The 16755-nt window shown below is 69.7% G+C and overlaps 2 protein-coding genes across 4 annotated transcripts in view; both read left to right on the top strand.

Moving 5' to 3' along the window:
- Positions 1 to 8017: 8017 nt before the first annotated feature.
- SP6 (Sp6 transcription factor) lies at positions 8018 to 9173 on the top strand. Its single transcript, XM_032711394.1, has one exon. The coding sequence runs from the start codon at positions 8018 to 8020 to the stop codon at positions 9128 to 9130; it is 1113 nt and encodes a 370-aa protein (XP_032567285.1). The 3' UTR covers positions 9131 to 9173.
- A 4466-nt stretch (positions 9174 to 13639) lies between these two features.
- SCRN2 (secernin 2) overlaps positions 13640 to 16755 on the top strand; it is a 6800-nt gene continuing 3684 nt past the window's right edge. For 2 of the 3 annotated variants that reach the window (XM_032711352.1, XM_032711354.1), the window contains exons 1-5: positions 13650 to 13708; positions 13905 to 14204; positions 15086 to 15267; positions 16095 to 16294; positions 16375 to 16590. In XM_032711352.1, coding sequence (XP_032567243.1) covers positions 14034 to 14204; positions 15086 to 15267; positions 16095 to 16294; positions 16375 to 16590 — 769 coding nt within the window. In that variant the 5' untranslated portion in view covers positions 13650 to 13708; positions 13905 to 14033. Of the gene's footprint in view, positions 13709 to 13904; positions 14205 to 15085; positions 15268 to 16094; positions 16295 to 16374; positions 16591 to 16755 lie in introns of all 3 variants that reach the window. The other variant, XM_032711353.1, reaches the window with a different exon arrangement.

Raw genomic sequence — 16755 nt, 5'->3', positions numbered from 1 at the left:
CCTGTCCCTGGAGCCACCGTGTGTCCCTGTTCCCAGTCCCACCGTGTGTCCCCGTGTCCCTGCTGCAGCCCGGTGTCCCTGTCCCCAGTGCATCCACATGTCCCAATTCCTTCTGCACCCGTGTTCCCATTCCCAGTGCAGCCCCGTGTCCCTGTCCCTGTCCCTTTCCCTGTCCCTGACGCGACCCCACATCCCCCTTCCCACTGCATCCATGTGCCCGTTCCCAGCGCGGCCACAAATCCCTGTTTCTGGTGCCACCACGTGTCCCTGTCCCCAATTCAGCCAGGAATTGTCCTCGATGTGCCTGCACGTCCCCACGTCCCCAGTGCAGCCCGGTGTCCCCGTCCCCATCCCCAATCCATCCCCACATCCCTGTTCCATCTGCATCCACGCTTCCCATCCCCACCACATCCCTGTGCCCCATTCCCGGTGCAGCCACGTCCCTGTCCCCAGAGCTGTCCCCGGTGTCCCCTCCCTGCTGCAGCCGCGTGTCCCTGTGCCCGTCCCCGCTCCATCCCCACGCCCCCATTCCCGCTGCCTCCACGTGCCCCATCCCGGGCGGGCGCTGCCGGCGCTCCCCGAGCCGTGCCAGGCAGGTTTCCCCATGCCCTGACTGACAGCCGGGCCGGTCGGGAGCAGATACGGCGGCGAGATTAACACGGGACTAATTAAACCCCAAATTAAGGCTCCCATTTAACCCCGCTCCGAGCCGGCAGCTCCGTCGCCGCGTCGCGGAGAGGTCGAGTCCCGACAGTAATTCCTGCTCCCCGTGAGGAAACTGCTCCCTCCGGGCACGCCGTGACCTGGCACGCACTGCGGGCACGGGAATCCCATCGCGATAATCCCGATAGGAATCTCTGCCAGGCAGGCAGGTGCCCTTGTCCTCGGGGAGCAGGTGGGCAGCGCCGTACCGGTTGTTTCCAGGGGTGCCAGCTATTCCCAGGGGTGCCAGCTATTCCCGGGGGTGCCAGCCATTCCCAGGGGTGCCAGCTGTTCCCCGGGACACCACGGCTGGCACTGGGCTGGGTCCTTGTCCCCGTGATGGCACAGCTTGGGGAAAGGGATAGGGTTCTGTCCCACCGTTTACTGGGAGCACCCCAGGGCGAGTGTGGCACCCCCCTGGGAAGTGGGGTCACCCCAAAAAGGGGCTGTGACCACCCCATGGGACTATGGCCACCCCATGGGGACATCCCTTGGGACTGCAGTCACCCAGTGGAGTCTGTGACACCCCAAAGGGGGCTGTGACGTCCCAAAGGGGGCTGTGACCACTCCATGGGGCTGTGACCACCCAGTGGAGTCTGTGACACTCCAAAGGGGGCTGTGACCACCCCATGGGGCTGTGACCACCCAATGGAGTCTGTGACACCCCAAAGGGGGCTGTGACCCCCCCCCCCATGGGGACTGCGATCACCCTGTGGGAGATGTGACACCCCATGGGGGCTGTGACCACCCCATGGGGGCTGTGAAACCCCTGTGGGGATGTGATCACTTCATGGTCACTGTGACACCTCCGTGGGGACCGTGACCCCTCCACGGGGGCTGTGACCACCCCACGAGGGCTGTGACCACCCAGTGCCACCACCGTCCCTGACCCAGCTGGCACCGTGCCCACCGTGCCACCCCCAGCAGTCTCGGGGTCCCCCCCAGGCTCCCGCCAGCACCTCGGGAGGGGTTCAACATCACCCCAGCGTCACCCCCTCGGGGCCGTCTGGGTGTGGGGGGGCCCCCCCCCAAACCTCGGGGGAGGATCCCGGAGTGTCTCTCCCCGTCTGAGGCCCCGCGGCCGCCCCCGGGGGTGTCCCCTCGGGACGGGGCGACCCAGACGGCGCAGCCCCGTGGCACCCGCTGCAGACCCCCCCGGGGTGACCCCCCCGGGGCACCCCGAGATCAGCACCCACCCACGGGTGCGGGGGGTGCACAGGGACGTGCTCACAGGCACGCGGGGCACCGGGGGGGTCACACGCGTGGATGTGACACCCCCCCGTCCCCCGCCCCTGCACAGACCTGCCCCGACCCCGCTCCTCCTCCCCAGAACCCCCCCCCCCTAATTTGTTTTATGGCAGAGCAGGAAATTGCCGCCCTTTCCGGAGCCGGGAGCGTTTGAAGTGCTCGGCCTCCAGGGCTGGGAGGGGGCTCGGGTGTCCCTCTGTCCCCCTGGAGCTTGGGGGGACATCCCTGCTCTTCCATCCCTCCATCCCCCTGCTCCTGGGGGGACCAGGAGGTGACTCTCCTCCTCTCTCCCTCCATCCCTCTCTCCCTCCATCTCTTTGTCTCTCCCTTCACCCCCCACTCCTATTTCCCTGGGGACAGGGGCGTCCCCAACCCCAATCCGGCACCGTCCCTGCCCCGTGCCAGCCCTTCCCACCCCCCTCCATCACCCACGGGGCACATCGAGGGTCCTGTCCCCCCTCCCCCGGGCAGGACCGGGCTGTGCCCAGCTCCGAGGGCAGCTCTGGGGGGTAGGGGGGGTCGCTGCTGCCTCGTGCCCACCCGCACACGGGGTGCCGCTGCGTTTTTGGGGAGCACCGACCCCTCCTGCCCCCACCCCGGCTCCGGCAGGACCCAGAACCATCCCCCAGTCACCCCTCGGTCCCTCCCCATCCCTTCCCGGAGCGGCTCCTGCTGCCTGATCACTGCGAGGGGTTGGAGGCGTTTGCCTCTTGCCTTATAATTTATGCAAATGAGCTCTGTAATTAGTTGTAATTTCAAGGCACGGCTCAGGGTTGCAGACAGAGGAGATCCCCCCTGGAATGCTCCGGCATCGCCGCAATTCCCTCCCCGTTTGTGGTCCCAGCCGAGGCTCCAGCCCTGCTCAGGGGGCTCCAGGAGCCACCCCCAGACTCCCGACCCCCCAAATCCCACCCTACCCGCTCCCCACAGCCCTGAGCCACTGCCCCATCCAGCCACCGTCCCCTGGACACATCCCAGCATCTTCTGCGGGGTGTTTTGGGAGGGGTCTGGAGGATCTGGGGGGGGAATTGGGGTCCGGTGCCAGTGGGATGAGGGGGGTCGGGGTCTTCCCAGATCCCTGTCCCCGCAGAAGACACACTGTGTGCCCCACATCCCTCCCTGGAGAGGAGCCACGCTGGGAACAGCCGGGATAGGAACCATCCAGCAGCTGGGATCCCCGGGCAGGGACACGTCTCCCTCCCGCCAGCCCAGTCCCTGAAGCACTGGGGAGACTGGGAGGAGACCCCGAAGGGAAGGGACAGGGGACGTGCCACAGGTGCACGATGCACAGGGAAGGGAACAGGGAAGGGAAGGTTGTTCCTGGTGGCTGTGGGGGAGCTGGAGGCTGGGGGACACCTGGGACAGCATTGCCACCATGGGGTCCCTGCTGCCTGTGGGGCTGGGGCTTGGGATGGGGCCTGGGATGGGGAATTGGGATGGGGAATTGGGATGGGGATTGGGCAGTACCTGGAGCAAACTACTCCCAGCCCCAGAGAGCTGCTGGTGGCCACAATCTGGCAACCAGGGGGGCAGCCAGGAAGCCCAGGGTCACCACCCCGGCCCCAATAACACTTGGGGGTCCCCCTTCCTCTGGAGCCCTGGGAATGGCCCCTGGATCCTCCCAGGCAGGCAGAAGGGGAGGAGAGGCAGCCAGACCCTGAGGGTTGGGGTCCCCCCACATTCCCCCATATTCCCCCTGTGCCCCACAGAGCACTTGTGTGTGTTCCCCCCATCTCTGCCCTGCCAACCCCCCTCAGCTGCTTGTCCTGCCCCTTCACATCCAAGGGTCCCCATCCCAGTGTCCCCAACCCACTGCTCCCACCCTGGGGTCCCAATCCCAGTGTCCCCACCCTGGGATCCCCATCCCCGGGTCCCTACCCCAATATCCTCATCCCGGGGTCCCCAACCCGGGCTTCCCATCCCGGTGTCCCCATTCCAGGGGTCCCCATCCCATTGTCTCCACCCTGTGTTTCCCATCCCGGTGTCCCCATCCCGGTGTCCCCATCCCGGGAGCTCCATCCCCGTTCCTGCCCCAGCCAGGCCGTGGTGCCACGCTCACCCCACGGGCGGCCGCGTTTTGGTGGCGGCGGCGGCGGTGGAGCCATTCCCTGGGATGATGAAAACCAGGAGAGTTTTCCCCGGGGCGAAGGAGTTCCCTGCACCCTCCGCCCGGCCGGGCGCTTGGCAGGCTCGCCGGGAGGTGTGGGCACGCCGGGATCGCGGCGCTGCCGGCCCGGTCCCGGCTCTGGAGAGGCACCGGAGCCTTTTGCCGTGGGATTCGGGGCAGGGGGGGCTTCCACCGAGGGTCCCCGCGCGGCTGTGGCCACCCCCAGCCAGGCCCCGGGGGGTTGGCGGTGGAAATGGGGACACGACGCGCCGGTGATTAAGTGGCTCCACTGGTGTTGTCACCCGGCAGTCCCGGGGTTTCTCGGCAGCCTCGGGGGGGACACGGGGGACGGGGAGGGTTGGACACCCACGGCTGAGCAGGGATGGGGTAGCCCGGCATCTCCCGGTCCCTTTGGGGGTGCCCCAAATCCCATTTGGGTCGTGGTGGGTCCTGCAACGATCATCCCACTCCCTCCTGCAGCGGGTCCAGCTCCGGCCCCAAAATTTGTCCCCTGTGTCCTTCCCCGTCCCATTTATCCCATGGCACAGGGCTGAGCCACAACGGGGGGGGAACTGAGCCCCCCACGGGGACAGGTGACATCTCTGGGGGGCAGGAGCAGCGGTCACCTCGGTGCGACAACCCCCGGAGTGGAGAGACAGACGGGGGGACCCCGGGAGGGGTGGCAGGAGGAAGGTGGGGCACGTCTGTGTGTCACCCCCGGGCGGGAGGACAGGAGGGGTGCCCGGGGGTCCCCGGGGTGGCGGGGGGGGTGGCAGGAGGAGGCGGCCACGGGCGCGGGAGGGAGGCGGTTGTTTCTTTCTTCTTTAATTACCCCCCTGTTTGCGGTGTCTGCTGCGAACTTCCCGTCCCCTCCCTCCGCTTTCATCCGCCGGATCCTGGGACCGGAGCCGGCTCCTGTCAAGCGGCGGGGCTGGGGCTCTGCCTCCAAGGGTTAAAATCACCGGGGCCGGGGGTGGAGCTGGGCGGGGGGGCGGAGGGAAGAGCCGGCGGCCGGGCTGGGACCCGGCCATTCCTGCTCGCCCGGCCCAGTGGGTGCCCCGTCCCTGGGGAGCCGCGCGGGTCCCTCGGGGTCCCCTCGGGAAGCAGCGCCCACGCCACGCCGATGAGGACGGACCCACCGGGACCTCGCTGCCGCCGCTAGACCCGTAGGTACCCCCGGGACCGCGGGGGATCCCCGACGGGACCCCCGGGGAGGGTCCCGCCTGCCCCTGACCGACGGCTGGGAACGGGCCGCCCGCTCCGGCCCCGGCAAGTCTCTGCTCGCCGAAACGCCGCGTCCAGTGGCCACCGAGCCCCGGGACTGCCGGCCCCGCCGCCTCCCGGGACGCCCCGATGTGTCCCCCCCCCCCACGCTCCAATTTACAGCGAGACGACCCCTCCCGCGGGGCTGAGACCCTCTCCCGCGGGGCTGAGACCCCTTCCCGTGGGATCGAAACCCCTTCCCGTGGGACTGAGACCCCCTCCCGTTGGGCCTCGCAGGGACCCCGCGCCGGTGCCGAGCCGTGGTGGGTGCGCGGGTGAGATTCGGGGGGCTGGACAGGCTGGACCCCCCACCCCGCGCCGCCACCGTTTCCTTCCAAAAAAAAAACAAAACCCGGGGAGTTTCGCTGCGGCTCCGGGACGCGTTGCTGCGGGCTGGGCAGGGAGTGGGGAACCCCGAACCCGCGGCATCCCCCCGAACCCGCGGCATCCCCGCCACCCCGCAGCATCCCCCCGAACCCGCAGCATCCCCCCGAACCCGCAGCATCCCCCCGAACCCCCGGCACGCCCCCAAACCCGCGATATCCCCCCGGAAACCCACCGCCGCCGCCCCCCGGCCCACCCGTTGGGGCTCCCGGTGCTGGGGGGCAGCGGCGCCCGCCCGGCCCCGCCGCGGGGCGAGGCACCGGCGGGGCTGGGAGACGGGCCGGGCCGCCTGTGCCCAGCCCGGGCCGTGACTCACGGGACGCTTCACCCGCCGCTGCCTCAGTTTCCCTGCGGTGAAATGGCCAGCGCGTCGTCGGGCCCCGCCAGGGAGGGAGGGAGGGAGGGAGGGAGGGAGGAAGGACGCTGGGGGCCCCCCCCTGGGGATTTTTGTCATCCTTCCCGCATGGAAAAATGTCCCGGGAAGGCTCCGAGCGTGGCTGGGGCAGGCCCGTGGCTGGGGGTGCTCCCAGTGCTTTCCCCCCTTCCCCATCCCAGTAGTGGTCCTCGGTCGCTGGTTTTGGAGCTGGGAGGGGGGTGGGGGAGGTGGGGATGGTGCGATTGGTCGGGGTGGGGCTGCACTGGGGGTTGGGGGACCCCTGAGCCGAGGGGGACTGCTGGGAGTGGGGCCAGGGGAGCCGTGGAGTGGCCGTGCTGGAGCTGTGTCAAGGGGACCTCCCCGGGACCCCACAGAGGGTCCCTTCCCCTCCCATCGTGGCTGGGGGGCTGGGAGACATCCCTGCCATGTCCCCTGTGTCCCCAGACCCGGGGGGCCCCCTGTGCCTTCCAGCTGCCACCCCAAAGCTCTATGACAGGCTGTCACCATGGGGTTTTGTGGGTTTGACCCCAATTTTGCACCCAAAAGGAGCAGAGGGCTGAGGGGGCTCAGGACCCCACTGGGGACTTCTGTGGGTGGAAGTGATGGACCCTCTTGGTGCCAACCCTCTCCTGACACCCCCAGGATGGTCCCCAGGGTTGGGGTGGGTAGAGCTGAGCTCCAGCTGGGGAGCAGGACCCCAAAAACCTGCTCAGGCTGCCACCCCAGGGGGCTCATCCCAGCACCAGCTCGAGGCTGAGCCCCCACCGGTGTTGGTAGCACAGGTAAAGATGGGTTCTGTCAGGGGGATTTTGGAATCCCCCCCCCAATTCCCACCCAGATCCTTGGGATCCCCCTGCCCTCCTGGGTGACACCTGGGAGGGGAAAACGGTGTCCCCACACAGCTGGGGGGTCTTCCAGGGCCGCCTCCCTGCCCCAGACTCAGTGCTGGGGATCGGGGGGGCTCTGGGGGTCCGGCCCCTTTGTTCGGGGAATCCCCCACCCCAAAGCTTCCAGCGCACTCCAAGCGTCTCCCTGAGGGTCTGTCCCACACGGGCTGGGGGGTGGGGTGTGAAGGGACGGGGGGAACAGCGCGGGGGGAGAAGGAGATGGTGGCAGGAGGGTTTTTTTGGTGAGGGGGGGTCTCGGCCACCCCTCCCCTCGGCGCCGGTGGGAAGTCGGGGGGCGGGAGCCGGTGGCGGCAGGTGGATTTCGACACCGGGGTGGGGCCCGTCCCCAGTGGGGTTTGCAAAGCTCCCGCTGAGTCACGGCCGCCCTGCCGGGGAGGCAGCGGCCGCCCGGGGGTCTGGGGGTGCAGCGGGTGCCCAGGGGGGGTCCCAGAGCCCGCCTTCAAAGGGCTGCCGCGGGCCCTGCTCGGGGCTCCTCCGCCTCATCCCGCTGCCAACCAGCCCCCAAAAACGCCCGGGGGCTTCCAGCTGGGATTAGAGCAGGAGCAGGGAGGGGGGTGATGGTTTCCCAGCCCGGCTGAGGGGCGGGAGAGCCAAGGTGGTCTCGTGGGTGCTGTCGGGACATGGGTTTGGGGATGCCACTCACGGGCTGGGGGTGACAAGGCAGGGGTTGCCGGTTTCCTTGGATTTTGGTTTTAGCCACCGACCCCTCTGGGCCAGAGACGCGACCCACCGTCACCACCAAGGGGTGGCACGGGGTCCATAAGGGACGGGTGTTAAGGGGTGGCTCCCCCCAGACTGGTGCCACCATCCTGGTGCCACATCGGGCTGCAGAGCAGCGAACCCCCCTCGGTTTGGTGACCCCCAAAAGGCGGGTGATGGGCACGGGAGACGCTGCCGGTGCGCGCAGGGGCGGGGAGGGGGGGGTGCGGAGATGCGCCCCCCCCCTCTTCTCACACCTCTTCTTCTCCCCCTCCCCTCCCCGCCCACCCCTCCTCGGCCCCGCAGGTCTGTGCGCGCCGCCGCCCCGCGATGCTGACGGCGGTCTGCGGCTCCCTGGGATCCCAGCCCTCGGACGCGCCCCGCGCCTCCCCGACCCACCTGGACCTGCAGCCGCTCCAGCCCTTCCAGCCGCACGGCCCCGCCGCCCCGGGAGCCCCCGACTTCGCCTCCCCGCTGCCCCCCCCGGAGCTGCCGCTGCCGGGGCCCGACGACTCGGCCTTCGCCGCCCCCGGCGCCTACGAGCCCCATGGCCCCCCGAGGTTAGAGCTGCCCCCCGACGGCCCCGCCGCCCCCGGCGCCTACGCCAAGCTGCTGCCGGCCCCCCCGGACATGGCGCACCCCTACGAGCCCTGGTTTCGGCCCCCCCACCCCGGCGCCCCCGGCGAGGAAGGAGGGGGCGTCAACTGGTGGGACCTCCACGCCGGGGCCAGCTGGATGGAGCTGCCCCCCGGGCAGGGCGGGGGGCTGCAGGTACCCGCGCACCCCGGGCTACCGCCGGCCCTGGGGGGGTACGGCCCCGGGGGGGAGCACCAGCTCTGCGCGCCCCCCGCCCACCTCCTGCCGCCGCCGGCGCAGCATCTCCTGGGCGCCGAGGGGGCGAAGGCGCTGGAGGGTCCCCCGGAGCCGCGGGGGCCGGAGGCGGAGGGCGGGGGGCGTCCCAAAGGCGCCCGGCGGGCCGTGCCCAGGGGCGGGGGGCAGGCGGCATGTCGCTGCCCCAACTGCCAGGAGGCCGAGAGGGGCGGCCCGTGCCCCGAGGGGGCGAAGCGCAAGCACCTGCACAACTGCCACATCCCGGGCTGCGGGAAGGCGTACGCCAAGACCTCCCACCTGAAAGCCCACCTGCGCTGGCACAGCGGCGACCGGCCCTTCGTGTGCAACTGGCTCTTCTGCGGCAAGCGCTTCACCCGCTCCGACGAGCTCCAGCGGCACCTCCAGACCCACACCGGCGCCAAGAAGTTCGCCTGCCCCGTCTGCGGCCGCGTCTTCATGCGCAGCGACCACCTGGGCAAGCACATGAAGACCCACGACGGGGGCAAGGACGGGGCCGAGCCCGAGGGGAAGGGCGCCGGGGACCCGTCGGCCGCCAAGGGAGGAGGCAAGAGGGAGCCCGAGTGGGGCAACGCCGCCGCCCCCACAAACTGAGCCGCTGAGCCCCGGGGGGGGGGGACACACACACACGGATGGAGGCGGGGAGGATCGGGGGGACCCTTCGGGGCCGGTCTCCGAAGGGATTTGGGGGGTGTGCGTGGGGGGGTGGGCGCAGGGCTGGCACCTTGTGCCGCGGGCGGTGGCGAGGAGGGGGGGACAAGGCTGGTGGCACAGCCCCGGCCCCCGCTGCGGCGTTTGGGGAGCGCCGGAGCCGGAGCTGCCCCGAGGCGGTTTCACTTGTCCCGCTCCCGCTCTCCCGCCCCGGTTCTTCTCTCTTCTCCCCCCACCCCCCCATCCTCCCCCGGCTTCCCAAATCTTTTTTTTCGGGAGGCTGCTGGCAGGCGGCGGGGCTGTTTGGGAGGAACATCAATGGGAGCCGAAGGAGCAGGCGCTGCCCGGGCACGTCCAGCCCAAAGGGGAGGAAGGAGAAGGAGAAAGGGAGAGAGGAGAAACCTGGGAGCCGCCGCTCGGGGAGGGCGGCCGCAGCTCCCCGGCCCCCTCCCCGCGGTCCCCTCCAAACTGTGGCACCGCGGACTCAGCCCCCCTGCCCCCCCCCCGCCCAGTGCCAGCCCCTTTCCTGATCACCCCACGAGTTTTTGGCACGTGGGGGACGCGCGGGGAGGGTCCGGGGCTGGTCAGAGCCCCCCGCCCCGGCTGGGGATGCTGGGCCGGGGAGGGGGGGGTCCCGCACCCCTGGGAGCCCCTCCTCGGCCGGGAGCTTGAGGATGTGAAACCCTTTTTCGTTGTTGTTGTTGTTTTGGCCCGAACGGAGGCTGAAACGGGGAAAACAAAGAAGTCCTGCGTGAATGTGAGCCGCGGGGAGCTCGGGGGGCTGCGGGGGCCGCGGGGCTCGTGGCGGGGCCGTTGCCCAAGCGCACACCCGCAGCTTTCCCACACCCACCGCCGCGGCCCCGGGCGGGAAGCACCGGGGCGGCCGCGGGCCCGGGAGAGCCGGGGCGGCCGCATTCCTCCGGCCTGGCACGGCCGCGCTGCCCCGCGACCCCCGCCCGCCCCCCCGGGCACCGCGGGGCCGGCCCTGCCCGCCGACCCCGGGACTGGGGGGGGGGGAACTGCCTGTCCCCCACCCCTTGCCGTCCCTTCCCGGGGACCGCAGCCACCCCCCTGTGCGTGCTGCAGGTCCCTCGGGGACCCCACAGCCCAGGGGACCCCCGCTGCCCCCCCCCCCTCCCCGTGCATGCTGCCTGTCCCCCCGTGGCCCCGTAGCCGTCCCCCCCCGGGGTCCCGTATCTCCAGGGAATCTCTGCCTGGCCCCCCCCGTGCATGCTGCCTGTCCCCCCGGGGACCCCATAGCTGTCCCTTCCCGGGTCCCCATATCTCCCGCTGGGCATCCCCCAGCAGAGACCCCCTGTTTTTCCTCCCCTGGGGTCGACGCCCTGTCCCCAGGGGGCCCCGTGTCTGTCCTGCACCCCCGGCTGGGGGTCCACGAAACTCGGTTTTTAGACCTTCGGGGTCTTACACCCCGATTTTGGCAGAACCCCTTGGACACAGAAGGAGACGCTGAACCCGGGACCTGAGGGGGAGCTTTGGGGGGGGGGGGGGGCGGGAGCGCTGGGGTGGGGTGGGAGGGGGGAACCGGGGCAGCCGGGGGTCCCCCCCGGCTCTGCCCCCCAGCCAACACCAGTTCACACCAGTTGGGAGTCTGGGGAGGGGGGGAAATTTGGGGGGAGCTGATCTCCCGGCATGACCCCATCCCGGGGGCTCCGGGGGGGCCGTGTCGGGGGCTGCCCGGGCTCGGAGACCCCCGGGGTCTGGGGGGAAGGGGTAGAGGTGAAGTCGAGTGGGGTCCGTGCCCAGAGGGCGCCCCAAGACCTTCGGGTTTGATTGTTTTATTATTATTATTATTAATTATTATTATTATTATTAATTATTATTATTTTATTAAGGTGAAGCCAGGCTTTGCCACTCGGGCAGAGGGAACGTCCCGGGCCGTGGGCTGTGGGGATGGGGAGGAGGGGGGTCGGACCCCTCAGAGGGTCCCATCCCTGTCCCCATCCCTGTCCCTGTCCCCATGGATGTGGGAGGGGCTGGCAGCAGCTCCCCCCGCGCCGTGGGGCAGGGACGAGCCGTGGGGCTGGAGCCCCCCAGCACGAGGTGAAGTCTCGCTGGGGGGGGGGTCTGCGAGGACGTGTCCCCAGCCCTGGCATGGCCACCACTGTCCCCCTGCAGGACTCGGGTGACCTGGGCTGCCCGCAGCTCTCGAAGGACGTCCCCGACTCCGGCATTTGCCTTTTCCAGCACAAAATTCCCCCGCGGTGCCCCCTAGGTGGGATTTCCCTCCCCGGGGGGGGCTCAGGACCCTCCCCAAAGTGCCACGGTGCTGTACCTGTGGGGTTTTAGTGGCTCCGGCAGCACCTGCGGGGGGCTCTGGCCTGTTGGGGACCCCGTGCTGCAGATTTTTTTTTTGGGGGGGGGCGCAAGGGGGCTACAGCAGAGGCACCCCAAGGGTGGGCTGGGGAGGGAACCGCCGAGCAGGGGGTCCCACTGTGACGCCGGGACTGGGGGTTCAGCCTCACCTGTCTCAGAGCCGGGGGTGCGCTGTGCACTCCCCCCTCCCCAGGTGTGCTGTACCCCCCTTCCCAGGTGTGCTGTGCCCCCCTTCCCAGGTGTGCTGTGCCCCCTCCTCAGGTATGCTGTGCCCACCCGGGTATGCTGTTCCCCCCTCCCCAGGTGTGCTGTGCCCCCTCCTCAGGTGTGCTGTACCCCCCCGAGTGTGCTGTTCCCCCATTCCCAGGTGTGCTGTGCCCCCCCAGGTGCGCTGTACCCCCTCCCCAGCTGTACTGTGCCCCCCCAGGTGTGCTGTACCCCCCTCTCCAGGTGTGCTGTGCCCCCCCAGGTGTGCTGTGCCCCCCCAGGTGTGCTGTACCCCCTCCCCAGTTGTACTGTGCCCCCACAGGTGTGCTGTCCCCCCTCCCCAGGTGTGCTGTACCCCCTCCCCAATTGTACTGTGCCCCCACAGGTGTGCTGTCCCCCCTCTCCAGGTGTGCTGTGCCCCCTCCCCAGGTGCGCTGTGCCCCCCCGGGTGTGCTCAGCCCCCGCACCCCCGGGGCTCTGCCTGCCGCGATGGGGCAATGAAGGCTGTAAAACCGGGTGGGGAGGGACGGCGGCCGGGAAACCAGTCCAGCCTGCTGCCGGCGTGGGGATCCCGGCCCCGCGCCCCGAACCGCCGCGTCCCCCACCCCCGGGGCCGCCTCCCCGGGGCAGGGAGGGACCGGCACCGGGGGACGGCTGCGAGGGGGGGGAGAGCGGGGTGGCCCGAAGAGGGGGGGGGGGCTGCAGCCCCGGGGCAAAGGGGTGCCCCCCGCCCGGCGAGGGGAGTGTTTGTGCTGTGAAGAGGCTGCGGGGGCTGTGGGTTTGGGTTTTGTACTGGAATAAACGCCGCGTGTTTTCCACGCTCCGGCTCTCCCGGCTCCGTCCCTGCCAAGAGACCCGGGGGTCTGATGCTGCGGCCCCAAACCATCCCTGCCGAGGGATTTAGGGTTCAACACTGCGACCCTCCCAGTCATCCCCACCAAGAGACCCAGGGGTCTGATGCTGCAGCCCCAAACCATCCCCACCGAGGGAGCCAAGAGGTCTGGCACCCCAAATCCAAAACATCCCTGCCAAGGCACCCAGAGGTCTGACACTGCAGCCCCAAATCATCCCTGCCAAGGGACCCGGGGGTCCAATACTCCAACCCCAAATCATCTTTGCCAAGGGACCCAAGGAGTCCGGCACCCCAAATCCAAATCATCCAGGAGTCCAATACCCCAAATCAACCCTGCCAAGGAGTCCAAGGGTCCAATACCCCGACCCCCACCCTGCCCTTGGGCCTCCGGGGCTGCTCAGGACGGGGTTGCTGGAGGGTGCTGGGTGGGGGGTGACCCGGCTGAGGACCAGCTGAGCCCCGCACGAGGGTCACATCCCGCACCCCCCGCCCCCCCCCGCGGGCAGGGCGCTGCCCGGCAGGTCCGCCCGCATAGCGCGGGGCGGGCGGGGCGCTGCCCACGCGGGGTGATGCCCACGGGGGTACTGCCCACGGGAGGAGGGGGTTGTTCTGCCCCACGGGACCCTCCCCAGCTCATACTCGGGTGCCTCGTCCCTGCCCTGCGGGAAGGGGAAACCTGGGACCCCCAGCCCAGGGTCTTTTGGGGGCCGATCCCTCCCCATCCCACGCGGATGCGGGTGACGGTGTCAGTCCGCTCTCCCCACGCGGGTCCCGGTGTTGGTGTCTGTCCCGGTGCCGGTCCCGGTGTCTGTCCCGGTGCCGGTGCCGGTGCAGGTGCTGGTGTTGGTCCCAGTATCTGCCCCGCTGCCGGTCCCGGTGTCTGTCCTGGTGCCAGTGTTGGTGCCGATGTCTATCCCGGCGCCGGTCCCAGTGTCTGTCCCGGTGCCGGTCCCAGTGTCTGTCCCGGTGCCGGTCCCGGTGTCTGTCCCCGTGCCAGTCCCGGTGTCTGTCCCGGTCCCCGCCGTTCGGCCTCCGACCACCGGGCGCCGCCGTCGCACGGACGGTGCGGGACGGGACCGGGAGGGGCGGGACCGGGAGTAGCGGCGGCGCTGCGGGAACAGGAGCAGGTCCGTGGGGATGGCGGGTCCTGGGGGTCCCCGGTTACCGGGGATGGGCGGGAGGGGGTCCCGTCTGCAGTCGGTGAGGGGGGTCCCGGTGACTGGGTAGAGGGGTGGGTTGCCCGGAGCGGCGGGGTCCCGGGAGGGGAGGTGTCCCCAGTGCCCACCCCGCCATGGGGTCACTGATGTGTCCCCCCGGTTTCAGGGACCGCGTTATCCCACAGACCCCCCCCCAAGTGCGGCCCCATAGGGACCCTGGGGACACATCCGGGACAGGCACAAGGGGGTGACATCCCCTCGGCGTGTCCCCCCCGGCCCCTCTGCCGGGTTTAGGATGGCGGGGCAGGGTCCTGTGCCCTCGTCCTGCGACTGCTTCGTGGCTCTGCCCCCCCACACCGCGTCCCCCGCCGTCATCTTCGCCAAGAACGCCGACCGCCCGCGCCACGAGGTCCAGGAGGTCGTTTATGTCCCCGCTGCCACCCACCAGCCCGGGGACAAAGTCCAGGTGAGACCGTGCCGGGGCCAGGGCGGCTGCAGGGGACGGTGCACCAAGTGTGTCAGGTCTCAGCCCCTCACACCCCCTCCGGAGCACCTTCCTGGGCCAGGGTGGCTGCAGGGGACGGTGCACTGAGTGTGTCAGGTCTCAGCCCCCCACATTCCCTCTGGAGCACCTTCCTGGGCCAGGGTGGCTGCAGGGGATGATGGGTCAGGCCCGAGGCCATCTATGGGTCCCCCCAGTGCACCTACCTGGGCGAGGGTGGCTCTTGGGGACAGTGCACTGAGTGTGCCAGGTCTCAGCCCGTGCATGTGCCCTCCAGAGCAGCTTCCTGGGCCAAGGTGACTGCAGAGAAGGTGCACTGAGTGTGCCAGGTCTCAGCCCCCCAGAGCACCTTCCTGGGCCAGGGTGGCTGCAGGGGAGGGTGCACTGAGTGTGTCAGGTCTCAGACCATCCATGTGCCCTCCAGAGCAGCTTCCTGGGCCAAGGTGACTGCAGAGAAGGTGCACTGAGTGTGCCAGGTCTCAGCCCCCCAGAGCACCTTCCTGGGCCAGGGTGGCTGCAGGGGAGGGTGCACTGAGTGTGCCAGGTCTCAGCCCCCCCACGTCCCTCCCAGTGCACCTACTTGGGGCAGAGGAAGGTGCACTGAGTGTGTCAGGTCTCAGCCCCCCCACGTCCCTCCCAGTGCAACTACTTGGGGCAGAGGAAGGTGCACTGAGTGTGCCAGGTCTTGGCCCCCCCAGAGCACCTTCCTGGGCCAGGGTGGCTGCAGGGGAGGGTGCACTGAGTGTGCCAGGTCTCAGCCCCCCAGAGCACCTTCCTGGGCCAGGGTGGCTGCAGGGGCCGGTGCCCTGAGTGCTGCAGGTGCCAGCCCCCCGTGTCCCCCGCAGTGCACATACCTGGAGGTGGAGCAGGCAGAGCACACCCACGCCGTGGTGCTGAGCCGCCCTGCCTGGCTCTGGGGCGCCGAGATGGGAGCCAACGAGCACGGAGTGTGTGTGGGCAACGAGGGCGTGTGGACACGCGAGCCCGTGGGCGAGGATGAGGCGCTGCTGGGCATGGACCTGGTGAGGTGAGGATAGACCTGGGGAGGTGAGGATAGACCTGGGGACGTGAGGATGGATCCAGGGAGGTGAGGACAGACCTGGGGAAATGAGGGTGGACCTGGGGAGGTGAGGATGGACCTGGGGAGGTGAGCATGGACCTGGGGAGGTGAGGATGGACCTGGGGAGGTGAGCATGGACCTGGGGAGGTGAGCATGGACCTGGGGAGGTGAGCATGGACCTGGGGAGGTGAGGATGGACCTGGGGAGGTGAGGACGGACCTGGGGAAGTGAGGACGGACCTGGGGAGGTGAGGATGGACCTGGGGAGGTGAGGGTGGATCCGGGGGGGTGAGGGTGGACCTGGAAAGGTGAGGGTGAACCTGGGGAGGTGAGGATGGACCTGGGGAGGTGAGGGTGGACTCGGGGAGGGGAGGGTGGATCCAGGGAGGTGAGGATGGACCTGGGGAGGTGAGCATGGACATGGGAAGGGGAGGGTGGACTCGGGGAGGGGAGGGTGGACTCGGGGAGGTGAGGATGGACCTGGGGAGGTGAGGGTGGACCTAGGGAGGTGAGGGTGGACCTGGGGAGGTGAGGGTGGATCCAGGGAGGTGAGGGTGGACTCGAGGAGGGGAGGGTGGATCCAGGGAGGTGAAGGTGGACCTGAGGAGGTGAAGGTGGACCTGGGGAGGTGAGCATGGACCTGGGGAGGTGAGGATGGACCTGGAGAGGTGAGGATGGACCTGGGGAGGTGAGGGTGGATCCAGGGAGGTGAGGATGGACTTGGGTAGGTGAGAACAGCACCTTGTCCCCCCCGCCCCGGCTCCTGGCGCCGGCTGACGGGCACTGCCGGCACAGGCTGGGTCTGGAGCGGGGCAGCTCGGCCCGGGAGGCCCTGGAGGTGATGACGGCGCTGCTGGAGCGTTACGGGCAGGGCGGGAGCTGCAAGGAGGAGCCGGTGCCCTTCGTGTACCACAACACCTTCCTGCTGGCCGACCGCGCCGAGGCCTGGGTGCTGGAGACCGCCGGGCGCTACTGGGCGGCCCAGCGGATCACCGGTGAGCGGGCACTGGGTGTACTGGGAGCACGGGGAGCTGTGTGCCCCCGTCACCCCCCCCAGCTGACCCCTGTGTCGCAGAGGGAAGCCGCAACATCTCCAACCAGCTGAGCATCGGCAGCGAGATCACGGCGGAGCACGAGGGGCTGCGGCAGCGGGCGCGGAGCCAGGGCTGGTGGAGCGGGCACGGGGAGTTCAGCTTCGCCCAGGTTTTCTCCCTGGAGCAGCAGCCCCCGCGCATGGAGGCTGCCAAGGCCCGCTTCCGAGCTGGAAGGGAGCTGCTGAGGCAGCACGAAGGTGACAGGGATGGGGGCAGGACAGGGGAAGGGAGGGGGACAGAGAAGGGACAGGGATAGGGACAGGACAGGGGAAGGGAGGGGGACAGGGAGAAGGACAGGACAGGGACAGGAATGGGGATGGGGACAGGACAGGGACAGAGACTAGAACAGGACGGGGACAGAG

This window comes from Chiroxiphia lanceolata, chromosome 26 (genome assembly GCF_009829145.1).
Source record: "Chiroxiphia lanceolata isolate bChiLan1 chromosome 26, bChiLan1.pri, whole genome shotgun sequence".
In the NCBI taxonomy this organism is placed as follows: domain Eukaryota; kingdom Metazoa; phylum Chordata; class Aves; order Passeriformes; family Pipridae; genus Chiroxiphia; species Chiroxiphia lanceolata.
Note: the sequence above shows the minus strand (reverse complement) of the source record. Positions and strands in the feature narration are given on the sequence as shown.